The 16,078-nt window shown below is 31.2% G+C and overlaps 1 protein-coding gene across 3 annotated transcripts in view; it reads left to right on the forward strand.

Moving 5' to 3' along the window:
* LOC105143371 (uncharacterized) overlaps positions 1 to 16,078 on the forward strand; it is a 77,287-nt gene that overhangs the window by 49,073 nt on the left and 12,136 nt on the right. For all 3 annotated transcript variants that reach the window (XM_011051674.2, XM_087403776.1, XM_087403774.1), the window contains exons 3-4: positions 13,896 to 14,016; positions 14,525 to 14,715. In XM_011051674.2, the coding sequence (XP_011049976.1) occupies positions 13,896 to 14,016; positions 14,525 to 14,715 (312 nt within the window). The remainder of the gene's footprint in view (positions 1 to 13,895; positions 14,017 to 14,524; positions 14,716 to 16,078) is intronic.

Below are 16,078 nucleotides of genomic sequence, written 5' to 3' on the forward strand. Positions count from 1 at the left end.
GCATGATTTGATAATTTTTATATTTTATTCGCGTGCCAAATGAATTGAATATGAAAATTAATTAGTTGTTTTGGACATAAATAACATCGATATTGCGTATTGACCTCATGAACGCATTTAATTCTTCGTACATATTAATATCGAGACGACAGTTCAATTTTTACGTTACGTGACTCATTTACTACCTTTGTGCAACATTAACGGTTTCGGCCTTCAGAATGTTGTAAGCTATAATGTTTGTCGCACTGTTCAAAGGTCAACCATCAAATGGAAATAATAAGCAGGAGGAAAGCGAAAGCGTATATTTTACTATTTATTATACATACATGTCTATCGCAACCGTCTAGTTATGTCACACTGCTTATATCGAATTTTTAATTAATATAAATTACGTACAAACGTATATTTTAAATTCTTTTTCCAATGTATTTCAGAATGAAGTAATCGTCATCCACGAATATTTTTGATAGAACATCTTTCAATTATGCCTTTTTTTATATCTCCCATTTCTCTCACGTGTTTATTTTTTAGTGAAAAATGGGAACTCTTATAATATTGATATTAATAATTATAAAATAAATGCGCAAATATGCGCATAAATATTTATTACAACTATGTTTTCAGTTTGTCTGCTTATAAAATTATCTCTAAAATTATCACTTGTAATACAAATATCAACTGTATTACGTGATTTGTCGTGTTTCATGTTCGCGTATGAATCTGATCGTGCAAAGGTCAAACCGAAACGAGGTTAATATAGTGAACTTAATAGAGCTTTATGGATAACACCTAATTGCAATGTGGATTGAGTACAACGAACTTCTGAGTTTGTTATCTAGAAGATTAATTCGGTCTCGCGTTTCTACAGTTCTGTGAGAGCTCACAACTTTGTAAAAGTGTCGCACGTAAGTCAACTTGAATTCTACTTCATAAATTTTGGCTGCATTTCAGTTGCATTTTTGAGAATATTACCACTTGTGCAACTACGATTTTGCGTACGTGCAGTAATCTAAATTAATCCTATCTACGATTAAACTTTCCAAATAGAAAAAAAGTTAATGTGATTGCTGCGGTTTCGAGGCATTTTTTAATGCGAATAGAGTATTTTATAAAAAAATTAAAGACAGATATTTAGAAAATAGTAATTAAAAGGAATGGGTTCACCGTTATCGCCAATAATATCCGACATAATCCTTCAAGACTTAGAATCTGACATTTTAAATAAATTGACAATCAAACTTTCATTTTATGTACACTACGTAGGTGACATTGCTCTTGCAATTGACAAAACACACATTGACGATCTTTGCAATATGTTCAACAATTATCTTGACTTGGTTTTACATTGGAGGAGGAGGGTGACAGATTGAACTTTTTGAATGTTATCTTGATAAAAGACAAGGATTCGGTTATTTATGATTAGCACCAGAAGGTTACCAGGGCGTTTTTTGAATTTTTATTCCCAGCATCTTATAAGTCGAAAAATAGATATAATGTTGGGCTTGATAGATAGAGTTCTGTTACTGTCACACCCTTCCTTTCATGAAAAAAATTTTGATAAAATTATAAAAATCTTGTTGAATAATGGATTAGAGTTGATTTTCTCCACCATTAAAAAAAGATTACATAAAAAATTTAACCTATGGAACAGTAATGCTGACAAGAATGAAGAGAATAATTTAAAAACAAAAAGGAAACAAATATTTTTTACAATACTATACATAACAAGCATTGCTGATAAAATCAAGAATTAATATTATATAAGTTGAGCAGGTTTATTAGAGTCCATAAAAACAGACTTCCTTCTATCCATAACAATGTGGCATACAAAATAAATTGCGGGGACTGTGATGCGGCCAGATGTGGGCCAGATGAGCAGAACTTTGAAAACGAGGATAGGTGAATACAAAAATCATATAAATTGGAGAACACAACAACGTTCTGTAATTACGGATTATTGACATTAAAACATGGACATGAATTCGATTGGAATAACACAGAGATTCTTGACGAAGAAAGAAATTTAAATAAAAGGCTTATTTTGGAAATAATTTTCATTCGTAAATAAAAATATAATTTAAATTTACAGACACAGAGTGTTAGACAGCGTTTATGAGAACCTATTGATTAACAAATAAAACTTCCTCTCTTCAATGTTTTCTTTATCTATGTTTAGTTATTTTACCGATACATGCTTATTGTTAGATGAGTTATAATTGTCAATATATTTTCATTACCTTTGACGAAATTCATATAAGATAAATTAAATTTTATGTACAGATATTAATTTAAATATTAAGTAATGTTCTGATTAATATATATTAATTTATAATGCTTTCATTTATTATTGTACAGTGTATCAGGAAACACACAATGATTTGCGAATGTAAATTTCTGACATTGAAAAGGATCCGAACTAGGATCGAAACGTTTGGAGTTTGTGTGAGAGATTAAATAAAGAAAATATTTCACACCGAGATCCAGTACATAACTCACAAAGACACATTAATTCATTGATCGATTAATTAAAAAGAATATAAGATCGAGCAGTAATTAATATCTTTCAATAGCAGTATAATTATAAAATTTAGTTAAAATACATACACATGTGCGCGCGCGCGTACATGATTTTACATATTTGTGTATACTTATATTATTCTTCATTATCAATTTTCGAAAGTACGTTTTATGGTATATAAAGCGAAGAGTTTTTATAAGGGAACGAGTTATATTGTAAAAATGATTAAATAACTAACGTTATCAATTGACAGATCACGTTTGAAATAAGTATTCTAGACAATCACATCCTTATACGTATATAGTATATATGAATTCTATACCTAACTTAGACCGAAACATATTTGGCCATTTTAATTTAGACGCCAAAATATCTCGAAAACAATGTTTTAAAAAAAAATGTTTCAATTAAAAAGTGTAGGGTTTGAAGAGGGTCATCAGATAAACTACTTAGATCTTGGATCCAGAGATGTATTTTCAAGAATTTATTGTTTTCGAAATATCTTGATGTTTCTAAATTAAAATGGCCAAACGTGCTTCGAGTGCTGAATCCATAGGTTTCCAAGATTTGACCATCTAGAGTACCTATTTCAAATGTGATCTTTTGACTGATAACGTTAATTTTTCTATATTACTTTTGCAATATAGTTCCTTTCTTATATCATTCCTTTATTATCAGGAGGCTCAAGAATTACAAAACTACTATTCTTATACTAGTGGACAAAATGATCAATACAACAGCCATGGGAATTTAAATACTTATCCTTAAATTAGCATCGGATTTCTGGCGATCAGTCTTATTTGAAATTTTATGACGCGTGATATTTGGATTGAAGATTTGCAGTTCGGGAAAATCCTTGCGCCACTATTACCAATTCTAAAACACGCACAGCATGTAGTAGACAGTGTTTTCGCTTTTTTGGAGTCGAGTTGCATTACGCCAAGTGGCATATTTGGAGCAGTGGAACGACTCGCTTAAACCAGCAAGACTACTGCAGTGGTAATCTTTCATTCAATATACATCTGATTTTGTCCCGTTCTCTTTTTCTCCATTTCTTTTTGGATTCTCTCGGCAGCTAATAGATTTCGACCAAATCGTATGTTAAAACCATATCGCTTTAATAAAGAAGATAACCTGGGATGGAAGCAAAGAAAAATAGCCAATTTTTTCAATCTTTATATTATAGTTTCCTTTACCTATTATTAATCGTGATCGGTTTTCTTACATAATTAATTAATTATTTTGCATCAATGCAAATCCCCTGACATTTAATATTAATATAACTGATTGTGAGTAATTGATTCTGCTGAAATGCTTTACATTCTATTCTTTTATTTCAGTTAGAATGTCTATAAATTATTCAGAATTCACATTATTCCAATGTGTATATAAATAAAACTTGGAAGATATATTTCTGCGCAGCGATACGCGCTTATCGGTCGCGAAATATGTAACGACGTAGTACATAAATCACGGTAACAATTTTGTCGTTATATCTCGGCAAATTCTACACTGCAATATACAACATTATATAAGAATGCGTTAAATTGTGTCGAACAATATCTGACATAGAAATCAGCGAATGTAATGGGGTGATCGACCTGTTGACATCCGACTATAATACCGAGCTATGGTGCGGTTGCGTTAGGTAGAATCAACGATCAAGTTACACGACGGAGAGGCTGAATTAAATGCTCGCCCGGATCGGCTTACAGGTCGGATAATTCGTTTCAATGCTTTCGATTGTTCCTCTTGTCTTTTAATAATTGCTGCTGTACAAATAATCGTTTTTTTTCTTTTCCTTTTCGTGTAAATCGTTAATTTGCAATTTAAGATACGTGAAATGATTATACTCAGCTCATCATGCGGGTTTCTCACGAGGATTTTTCAAGGATCTTAAATTATTAAATTAATGGTGGTTTATTACGTAGATTACCTAAATCGATTGTACTATGTGAAAAAAATATTTGGTACGGTATAAGCATAAAAGCATTTTGTTAACAAATCGTAATAATTATTTGTCCCAAGTTTTGTTAGATATTATCATTTTTGCAAACAAAAATGGACTAAAGACGAAAATAACAATAAAATCTATTCTTATTTAATCCTATATATTTTACAGTTAATACAATTGCATATATCCGATATATTTACATTCAAAAACGTGTTACTTTAATTTTTATATTTTTAACACATCTAAAAACGAAACATGAGACTTTTTTATTATTCACTGACTAATTATCATATCCGAAAGATATAGTATGCCTTCCAACAAGCGACACAAATGACACGGTATGACACAATGGATCACTATATCCTTGTTTGCCAATGTTAAACAAAGATGACATGATCACTGTGTTGCACTGTGTCGCTTGTTGGAAGGCACACATAAATACGTATATCAGATTTTTGCTGAATATAAAATATAAGGTCACACTTTCGACCTACAGAACACAAATGCGACACGCAAACGCTTCACTATCAATGCTCTTTGTGTCAATCATTTCAACAAACAATGTACTTATCGATCGATCAATAGATCTTTTATCATGTGAAGAAACGCGTGTATTTGTTATGCGCTTGTTGCTATGAGACGGCATCCTAAATCTATAACAGCACTTTGCGCAAATATAACAAGAATGTTAATGAAAAATTCGATGAATGCAAAAATGTAGACTTCCGCGATTAATCTTTTGTAGTAATTAAAAGTGTACCGGAACATTATACTTGAAATCGTATGAATTTTGCACTCTTCTTTATAGATTAATGAGATGTTTCAAAAAGGAATATAAGTAGAAAGTTAATGAAAGAAATTAATTAATAAATGACATTTATTGAAAATTTAATAGAAACTAGAAACTTTTTTGTGCAGAATATAAGCTAAAAATAAAACTTTCACGTTAAAAAATATTAATTAGCTCTTAATTATAGAAAAATCTTTTTTAAAGTTGTTTACAGTTTAACTTTAATTATTCATAATTTATATAATTATTTCCTCAATCATAAAAAACTTTTTAACTTTATGTTTCTTAATAAATAATTTACGATTATTTTCGTTTATGATCATCAATAGAAAACCGCTGATAAACTTGACACTGAAATAATGGGACGCGGCTATGGTCGTAAAAATTCAATCGTAACTCGTGCGAAAGAAAATCTGGTCGCTAAATTTTGCGATGTGATGTCGCATTTTGGTACCAAAAATCCGATTCGTAGGAACGTATATTCAAGAACCAGAATCCGGACGTGTTGTTCCGGTTTTCCACGGTAATTGGCTCGCTACGTTTTCGCTCTGGCGAAATTTTGGCAACCGCAGGAACGATTTCAACGCCATCGGCACGTCGCGACGCCTACGACGCCGCTCAAGTATTGACTGGTGCTCATCGTTGCACGCATTCTCACATCCGTGACGTGAACCGTCCGTAACGGCAACGTCCGCGTTACGTCTAACTAATGAAATTTTCTATCGAGATAATAGTCCGATAATGAGCGTTGCGACACGCGTCGCTCTTTCAGAGGATATCCGTGAGTATCAAAATCGGTCATCGAATGCGGAAAAAACTGTCAGAATATGTGGAGGCTGGAAGAGAATTCACGGTGGGATTTGGGTTTGTATTGAAACTCAATCAATAATAAATCATCAGTTTCGTGTATACTGAAGCAGGTTTTATATGATTGATAATTTAGTTATCGCGATGTCTTAGACGACACACAATCTGATTAGTCACATTCAATTTATGAGTAGATGCTAGATTTGAAATCTAATCAGACGTAAATTATCACCTATATTTATTGTAAGAGCAGATGTAATAATCATAATAATATATTTTATTTATTATTATTTTAAGCGATAAAAAATTTCTATTATTAAGAAATACAAAGAATAATGACTTTGAGATTAAACAATGATAAACGATTTATTAAGAGAGATTTTGAGATTAAAATATATTTTATTTAAATATATGCGATAAAATTGCATAAATATGATATTTTTCTTTCAAGATTATTTCTGACTATCTAATTGTATATTACTCATTTTATTTATTTAATTCAATCAAATAAAATTTTTTTATTAGGTGTTGGAATTAATTCGTAGCGTTTTACAAGTGATGGGAAGTACTTTCATTAATGTATTTTTTAATGCTCATGTGAAATAAATAACATTCTTTCATTTAAAAACGCTACGAATTAATTCCAACACCTAATATTTTCTTTTATAAATGCTACATTTAATGATATCTACGAAAATAAAGAAGACGTTATTTATTAAAAGCGATTCGTGTGAATTTCGTTGGAAAACATGCTGCTGTAAATTCACGCGTCGATATATTTTTCTGGAACATGCTTGCGAACAGGTGTTTCTAATCGCGATTTTTCGCCGACAACGTTTTTCACGCGAATATGTAGGCGATAAGTTTTACGGAGATGAATTCTCACATTTTGCACACGTAGAAGGGATAGAAGGGGGAGGTCTTTGAAACAATTTTACGGGCATCGAACCGATGGAGATCTCACAACGTGAATAGACCGGCATAGCTATTTCATCCGGGCGTTTCCTCCATTCCTCGCACTTCACAATCAGCGGTGAAATTATTGGTCGCCATTCAGAATTCGTTTCATTAAGCAGTATTTTCTGACGTTGCAATTCATTTGCAGCACCAACTGCCATTTCTCGTTACATTCCCGCCTATGAATACCGGAATTCAATGGGAAGTTGCTGGAGAATCCCGCTGGTTATAGCTTTGCTTTCGCTCACCATGTCGAGCGCATTTACGTCATACCGCTTACTCGCTTATATGTTTGAGACAAAAAAAGAGCTCATTTTGCAATTCATTACAGATATTTATACGTTCGCGTTTTTACACGTTTTCGAACCATTCTTTGAACAATCGGTATGGCACGAAATCTCAAAAGCTTGTCTGATTATAAACGATGTTCAACTACTGAAAATATATTATTAAATATCTTTATTTGTATTTTCGATTACACATTGCATAACATCGTTTATATAATTTTGCATATAGTAGTAATTCGCATATATGAAGGAAAGATTTTCAGCTTTCGCAACATAATAATTATACATAATGTATTTTTATTCTTTCCTAAAATAAACTACATTATAAAAAGAATGAATGAAAAAACATGAAAACGAAATTATTAAATTAAATTATTGATATTAATTTTAATGATCTCAATCTTATAATAATGATCCTATTATATTACATTTTTTCACGAATGCTGTGCATTATTTAAGAATTTAATCAAACATTACTTTCATGTTTATTACATTTACGTCCGATCGCTCGTTCGAGTGATAATCCGCGAGTTGTCGTCGTTGTCACGCGGCAGACATGACGAGTAACTCTGTTAAGCCTCTGGAAATGAAAAACATTACGGAATTATGAACAAAGGGGGATCTTGCAGGCGTACAATGCTCCGGCGAGAAGTCCTGGTGACGATCCTCTTTTCATTCGTGACGAGGACAATGCACATGATACAACAGGAGCGAAAACGAAGCGAAACTCGTTATATCGCAGGCCTCTGAATATTTTCTTATATTGTAATCTAACATTTCGGTAGCTCGTCACGTTTGAGAATTGTCTTGAAGAAGATTGCGATGTCTTCGAGATGTCTCTTCCCTTTTGACACGATCTTAATACGAACGATAAGTGTTGCATAAGAAAGCGCGATAGTTTCATTCAAATGCAGATTGTAACTCACAATATCATTGGGCTACTTTGAGGAAATAAGAAGTTGCAATACCATTGTACGTAGCATATCGATATTAATGAATGAATAGGTGTTATTTGATTTATATTATAGGTTGATTTATATTATTTGACGTTCGGAAAGAGGATAATTTATCGAAACAAGTAATGTACGATGTACACGCGATGTTACGAAACTACATAAATTATAACTAATAAATTGCTATCTCATAAATAAGAATAAAGTTAATGGCTTTGGGACATCATGTTTATCAAATACGGCTTTACGTGAAGTAAGATTGTACTTTGCAATGATTCTTGACTGAATCGGGGATCTTTTTAAAATCATATTCTGTAAAGCGACACATTTATGATAAAAATAGCTCGACGCAAACAGGATTATTTGCGAAGCGCGTAATTGATAAGTTTATTTGCGAAATGAATTTTTTCGTTTTGTAAATTCTGACGTAGACAGATTGTCTATAATGATTTCTTAAATATAGATTATTCTTCTTGATTTTAATTTATGTTGATATATTATGGATGCACTCTTAATGGAATGTTAATTAATCTTATCATAATTATATCAGTCATAGAATTGTCAAGACAATTGTCAAGAAGGGATATATTGAATTACCTATAGTTCACAAGAGTTTTTACTTCTACCTTCGTTAGATTATATACTGAGTATGACTTGAAAAAAAACCGAAACATTTGTACGGATTATGGTGATTGATATTTGTGAGAAGATAAAATGTACAATGGAATAAATATATTAAAAATTGTATACGCTAACATAACTGCGGTATTTGCTCTCAGTTATACTTTTCCTTATTATGAATATTTCATTTTAAATATTGAAGCTCTAGAATTATTTTATTTTATTAATGAATTCGTTCGGATTTTCTACATGAGCAGTAAAAGCTACATGGAATAAATTTTCATCGAATTTACAGATCGGGAAAATATCGCAATATCAATTTTCGTTTGCACGTGTACAAGATTTCAACATTACGAGGCAAAAAGAGAATTCGTGTTGTAGCTTGCGTTCTCTATTGCATCGCCGTAATCTCATGTCTGTTATCAATGGAACAACGATACCGCATGCAACGATATCGTTATTATCCCATAATGACGTTTGATACCACCGGTTCTTTTAACTCACTATCCTAATTTAAAAGCTCTCGTTGTTTTTTCAGCTATCTCGTTGTTTTCCTGTTCATATCGTTTATTTTTTAGGATCGTTACTTTCCACAATGCATCGCATTGTTCTCTACTTTCCTTTTAATGAGTAACGCTGAACAGTAAATATAATTATTATAATATATATCAAGCTAGTAATTTTACAATTTGTATGTCCTCAAAAATATGAATAAATATGAATATTTTGTATTTTAGTTGCACCAATATTTTAACAAAGATTTTTATTTGCGATCTCCGGAAATTAAATGGAAAATAATTAAAAAATTATAAATAAGAAAAAAACGAGATTGACACTAAATTTGCTAAAAAATGTATAAGTTAATCTGGAATATTTTGTGTATAATGTTTTATAAAGCTATGGCAAATTTTGATGAGATTGAGTTTTAAAAAAATGCTAATAATGTTTATTATATAAATTTATATATTTAAAATATATAAATTAGTTCCATTTTTTCTATTTATATTTATTATTTTTTTAACCCTTAATTTTTATGAAATATAGAGAAACATGTATTTCTTGCAATTTGTCACGTGAAAAGAACGAAATTAAAGGTTATTAGAAAATTGATTGTAAAAATTTTATAAACTTTAATTAAACGTCAATGTCACACACATAGAAGGTAATTATATTAAAGATTGTCCTTATAAAATTTTCTTTTCAATTTTGATTCTTTATTTATAAAAAATTTATATAAAATTGCATGTACAAAATATATGTTTTATTCATATATTTCTCTGAAAATTTACCTCCTTTATCAAGATGATCGGATAGATTTACAAATATATATAACAATAATGTACATATAATAATAAAGTTTATTAAATAAGTTTTCCGCTTGATTATATACAAGCTATACTTTTTAGATGTCTGTACAATCATTGTACAACCGAAAAAATAATAGACATTGGAAAAATAATAATTTGAAAAAATAAAATATTTTCTTCTCGTAAAATATACGTAAAAATATAACATATTTTGGTATTTAATATATTTTATATTATATATGTATAAATATTTGAACTGCAATAGCATAATCGCGTGCAAGGAATGTGTTTCTATGAATGTGTAGTTTCTTATCAGCTGTTATCATAACAGGCGTCATCGTGTTGCGTTGCTTATTATTTTTTTTTTATTACGCAAATGCTTCGAGTCGAGTTGCCTAACGTGGAAAATGAAAATTTGCTCTTTTCTATTACCTCTCGTTATTTTTTAAGTCGCACGATTTTTGTTAGGAGCAGTATCTACGTTTCACGAATTGTATATCACGAAGTGATATGCGTTTTAATGGGCCTTTCATTCCGATAGAAACCATCGACATTTAAAATTAATGGCACACACACTCTTATATAGTACTACAATCATAGCGAATGTACTAAAATGTACTAAACCACTTATTAATGTTATTGTGGCCACATAGGCACTTTATTCCTACATTACCGTTTATCGGCGAAGCGGTATTAACCATTACTGTTTTATCCCTAAAATATTCGTCTCTTTTTTTTTTATCGAATTTTACTCTTTATCGTAAGGTTCATTTTTTTCGTTTACCATACGAAGCACGTTTCCAATAATAAACTTTAATAATAAATTTTTAAATTTCAAAAAAAAAATACAAAAACGTATATCGTGTATTACTTTATTTGTCTCTTCTGATAGGTTCTGAAAATTACGATATTGTAAAATAAAGTGTACTGTCATGTGCGCGCGCACCTATAAAACGCTCTATTGACGTCACAAAGATATTTTTAGCTTATAGCAACTGTTTAGAAAAAAAAAGAAAATAATATTAAGTTTTCTTTTCGAATTGCAATTATGTGTACTGTAGCCTCCTCCCCGTGATTATTTGCACGTTTTCGTCATTCTGAGTGATATTCCGCCCGCACGTTTCTTTTCTTTCTTTCTCATTACCTACCACTATCGATATTCCTGCCTGGTATGATAAGAAGGGTTGGCGATGATATTTACGATAAGGCGTTTCTTCGGGGTTACGTGGGCGCTGTAGAGTGGTGGGTGTTGTGCACAGGGTGCATTTGGTTTATTTTAAACTCATGTCATCACGCATTATTCGGTACACCATGAGTCAATATCGGCCTCCGCCTTGATCGCTCTTTACGCTTGCTTAGTTAAGATATCCGTGAGATGAGTAAGGTGAGAAGGTACAGGGTGGGCCATCTATTGGTACGTTTTTGAATTTCGTCGTATGGCAACACCGAACGAGCTACAGACCCGAAATTTTGACAGTTTATTAGTCATACCGTCCGCGGCACGAAACAATATGTTTTCTCTTGAAGAGCGTTTTGAAATTTTAAAAACTTATTTTCAAAGTCAGTGCTGTGTCGCCGAAACTGTACGAATTTTAAAAAGAAATATGGGTCGTGATAGAGCACCCACCGAAGGAGCTATACGCAAATTGGTGAGGAAAGTTCGTGAGAAAGGGATGTTAGTGGATGACATTATATTACGACTGTTTTGAGTGAAATTGGCGCCGAGGTAGTCCAAAATGTCATTAATAATTGGGGTGACCGAATGGCATACTGTAAGGCCAGTAGAGGGAGCCACATGAACGAAATCGTTTTTCATTCTTGACGCGGATACTTTTAGCTTCACAACAAAAAAAAAATTAATAAAAAATATCAATGTATGCTCATTTGATCGCATTTTTAAAAACGTACCAATAGATGGCCCACCCTGTATATTGAAGGAAAAAAAGAGAGAAGAGGAATATAAAATGGCAGGGATACGCAGGGGTTAGATTGGGTTGAATTTAATATTATCAATAAATTTATTTAATGCTATCGATAGTTTTTTTTAGTTTTTCTCGTTTTGCAGAAGTCTTTAAAACACAATTTAAATTTCTATTATATATATATATATGACTGTACAACTATTATAATTGTAAGAACATTTATGCGTTTACAATTACAGTTAATTATTCTGGAATAGCTTAATTATTTTTCGATAATAGTTTATCGCAATTGCCTGCTCATTGTCAGTAATAGAGCCACGTCATATAAAGAAGTTTATTACACAAAGTCAGAAATAATAGAACGCTGTTTGCCTGGTTAAATCAGTAATAACATTTAACATCGCAATAAATAGGAATTATTCACATAGTTTCGCTATCCACATAGTTTGCAATTTCAGTTTTTACATCATCGAATGTAATTAGCTGGGGGGCGTCATGTTACAGTTATCAATACGTACTAACATCAATTACGATTTTATTCACAAACCGAGTGAAATCGATAATAATAATGTTGCTTGTTCCATATGACATATTGCGAATCTCATTATAGGTGTGGAAATTAGTTGACGAAATTCAGACATGTCGATGGTAATTCGTTGAAATCGCTATCGATCCCTTTGACGATCTAATATGTGTGCTGGTGCATGTGGGAACGTGTGCTGGAAGTATTCTTACCGGAAGTGAAGAGCATCGGACATTAATCGGCGCGCACATTTCATTAACAAGATACACATGTCGGTCAAGGGCCTCGGCGCGACGAAGGGAGACGCCCTCGTCATTTCGAGTCATGATTCATTGGTGTCTTCGTGTTCCCAGCGGAACTGAAACTGCTGATCGCATGGCATTATGCATACGCGTCAATTTGTCTTCGTTTGCATTAGACGAGAACGGCACGTCTTCTCGGGAGGTTCTTTATCTCTTTTCTCATATTATTATGCATGCATACTTGGCGTGAAAAGCGTTGCCGCATAGAAAAATTCACTTGAAACTCCTGGGAAATGCAAAACGTTATTAAAAATGATAACGCGACAATCGGTGGATAATTTACATTTTTTTCTATCTTAACGATAACGTTTCTTTTTTTTTTTATTTCATCGCTTTTCTCGGTAAAGCACGAATGTTAAAAGAATTCTTGAGTATTTGAGTTTTCGAACGTTACTTTGCATTTTTCTTGAGTACACGGGCTATCCCAGAATGCATTTTCCCCGAGTATGTATGAGCTGTCCTATAGAACGCATTTCCTTTCGGCTATAGATCTTCTCATGAATGCAGAATTCATTTTTCTCTAGTGACGTTTTACTGACAAAATATTGAAATTTGTAACAATGATAATTAAAATAATTTATTGAATTGAACTTCAGGGAGAATCAATGATAAAAAAATAAATTATTCTAATCTCAGTTTAAAACAGAGATTTCAAGGTAACATAAATTTATTACGAGATCTATCAACTTGCTATAAGAATTAAGAAATAGACGATTGTAATCACAGCTTGTAAAAAGATTAATGAAAATTTAATAAAACTTCAAGGAATTTAAATATCTACATAAATTGAGAGTGTGTAATATTAAATGAAAATACCCTTCTCCACTTATTAGAGAAAGGGAGAGAAAGAGAAAGCAATTAGTACACTTTCAGTAATAATAAAAGTAACGTGCTGAATAACACGGGAAGACATTAATCTTCCGTTTCATCCGAAATCTTTGTCTATCTTTACAGGGAGGAAGTGCAAGAGCACACGGTGAGATGGAACGCGAAGTTCGAGTTTTTATGCAAGATGAGCGCCAACGCGTCCACGGGCGTGCTCGATCCATGCATTTTAAGGATATCTGTAAGAAAGGTGAGAGCAAACTTCTTCGAGGTGTGAATATCACCGGACTGAGAAACGAAATGAAAGGAAGACAGAGATTTTTCTCAACTTTTGTTTTCACAAATGTTTTACTCTTCATTCACATTCTCACGCTCGAAATACTACAGAGCAAGAATTGACTAAGAAAAATGTTTTTATCTGATTTATTAATTCTTTATTTTATTTGTAAACTTATAATAAATAATATGAAAAAAAATTAATAAATGATGAAAGATAAAAGTATTTCTTGTTGTAAATATTTGCTAATTTTGTTTAAAAAATATTCTAATAATTTTATTATTTACAATTAGTTAATTAGTTCGAATAATTGTAAATGTATGAACCTCTCTCTTGGAAAGATTCGGAATATTCATATATTGAAGTTATATATTTCTTTTTACTACAAAAATAATTTTCATCGCGTTCTTACAAATATATTATAATTAGACAAGTGGTTAGCTTTAAAAACATGTCCTTATGAAACTCTTTTGTGCGACAGGAATTAAAAGGAGGCAGATCCTTCCAGAAGCTGGGCTTCACCGATTTAAACCTGGCCGAATTCGCAGGAGCTGGCTTCTGTCGAAGAAGATGTCTCTTGGAGGGTTACGATGCGCGACATCGTCAAGATAATTCTATGCTGCGCGTAGCCATAAAAATGAATATGCTCTCCGGAGATATCCTATTTAAAGTGTAAGATACTATCTGTTTATCTGAAATAGTGCTTTATTATAAATTGTTGAATGTTTATGTGCAAATTTATAATCTAAATTCTTGGATTTATTATATTAGTATATATGTATGTAATCTTTAGTATAAATAGTTTTTTTTTAATTTGATAAGTTAGTATATTGAATTAAGTTAGTGGACTTAAGTTCAATAAATTTAAAACTAATCTAACTTTTAAATGAAGCTTTAATGAAAAATATTCTTTAAAGTGTATTTTTCATTTCTGCCATTTTTTTTCTATATCACGCGAAAACGTGGTAGTAGAACAGAAAAAAGCAGAAACAGAAAATAAGACAATCAGACAGACTCTATATCTGCTTAAGCTTTGTAATTATTTCTAATTTTTTACTGAATCCAAAATTGAAAACTGATTCAAAAGAAAAAATATTTTTGAACGTTAAAAAAATTTAAGACATTTTCAAATATTTACATGAATGCAAAAAAAAAATTTTAAGAAAAACTAGCATTTAGGTTATTTTGTGTATACATATAATTTTCCTCTTTTTCGTAAAAAAAAAGTTAGAGAAATGAAAAATTATAAATTTATTAATATATTGGACACGTAAGAAAACATAAAGAAACTGTTTTAACAATCTACTGATTTATTTGTCTACTTATCTCTACAATTAGCAGTTTAACAGATAAATTATAATTCATGATCTGGAATAATAAAAGTATTAAAAAAAAATGTTACACTCAACATGCTTGGATTAGCCATATTGGTTCTGTCTTATGAAAAGTACCTTATAAATAGTTTTTTCTTTGCTTGTATTAGGTGTTGGAATTAATTCGTAGCGTTTTTTAATGAAAGAATGTTATTTATTTCACATGAGCATTAAAAAATACATTAATGAAAGTACTTCCCATCACTTGTAAAACGCTACGAATTAATTCCAACACCTAATAAATACAACATTAAAATATAAATTAAATACAGTATTATAAAATATAAATACAGAGTTATAATAATATGGAAATTAATAATCATCTCTTGATAGTTATAGAAAGTTAAATTACGAAATACATTACGACTACGACGTTCTGCATTTTGCTTTACTGATAATAACAGAATGAATAAATTGAGCAATAAACTGATACAATTGAGTCAGGCAGACAATCTGCACGATTTACTAATGCCTTTGTTAAATTTATCATGTAATTACTCACAAATAACGAATAGAGCATACTAGGCTATATAGAATTCGGTTATCTTATGCTATAAAGAACTTCTTTATATTAAGGCTCTTTTTAAAAGTTAAGATTTAATTTTATTTCTACTGACACAACTGTGTCTACGATTTTAATCGAAAGAACATGGACATTTTTT

The sequence above is a fragment of the Acromyrmex echinatior genome, chromosome 3 (assembly GCF_024713525.1).
Source record: "Acromyrmex echinatior isolate Ae372 chromosome 3, ASM2471352v2, whole genome shotgun sequence".
Taxonomy (NCBI): domain Eukaryota; kingdom Metazoa; phylum Arthropoda; class Insecta; order Hymenoptera; family Formicidae; genus Acromyrmex; species Acromyrmex echinatior.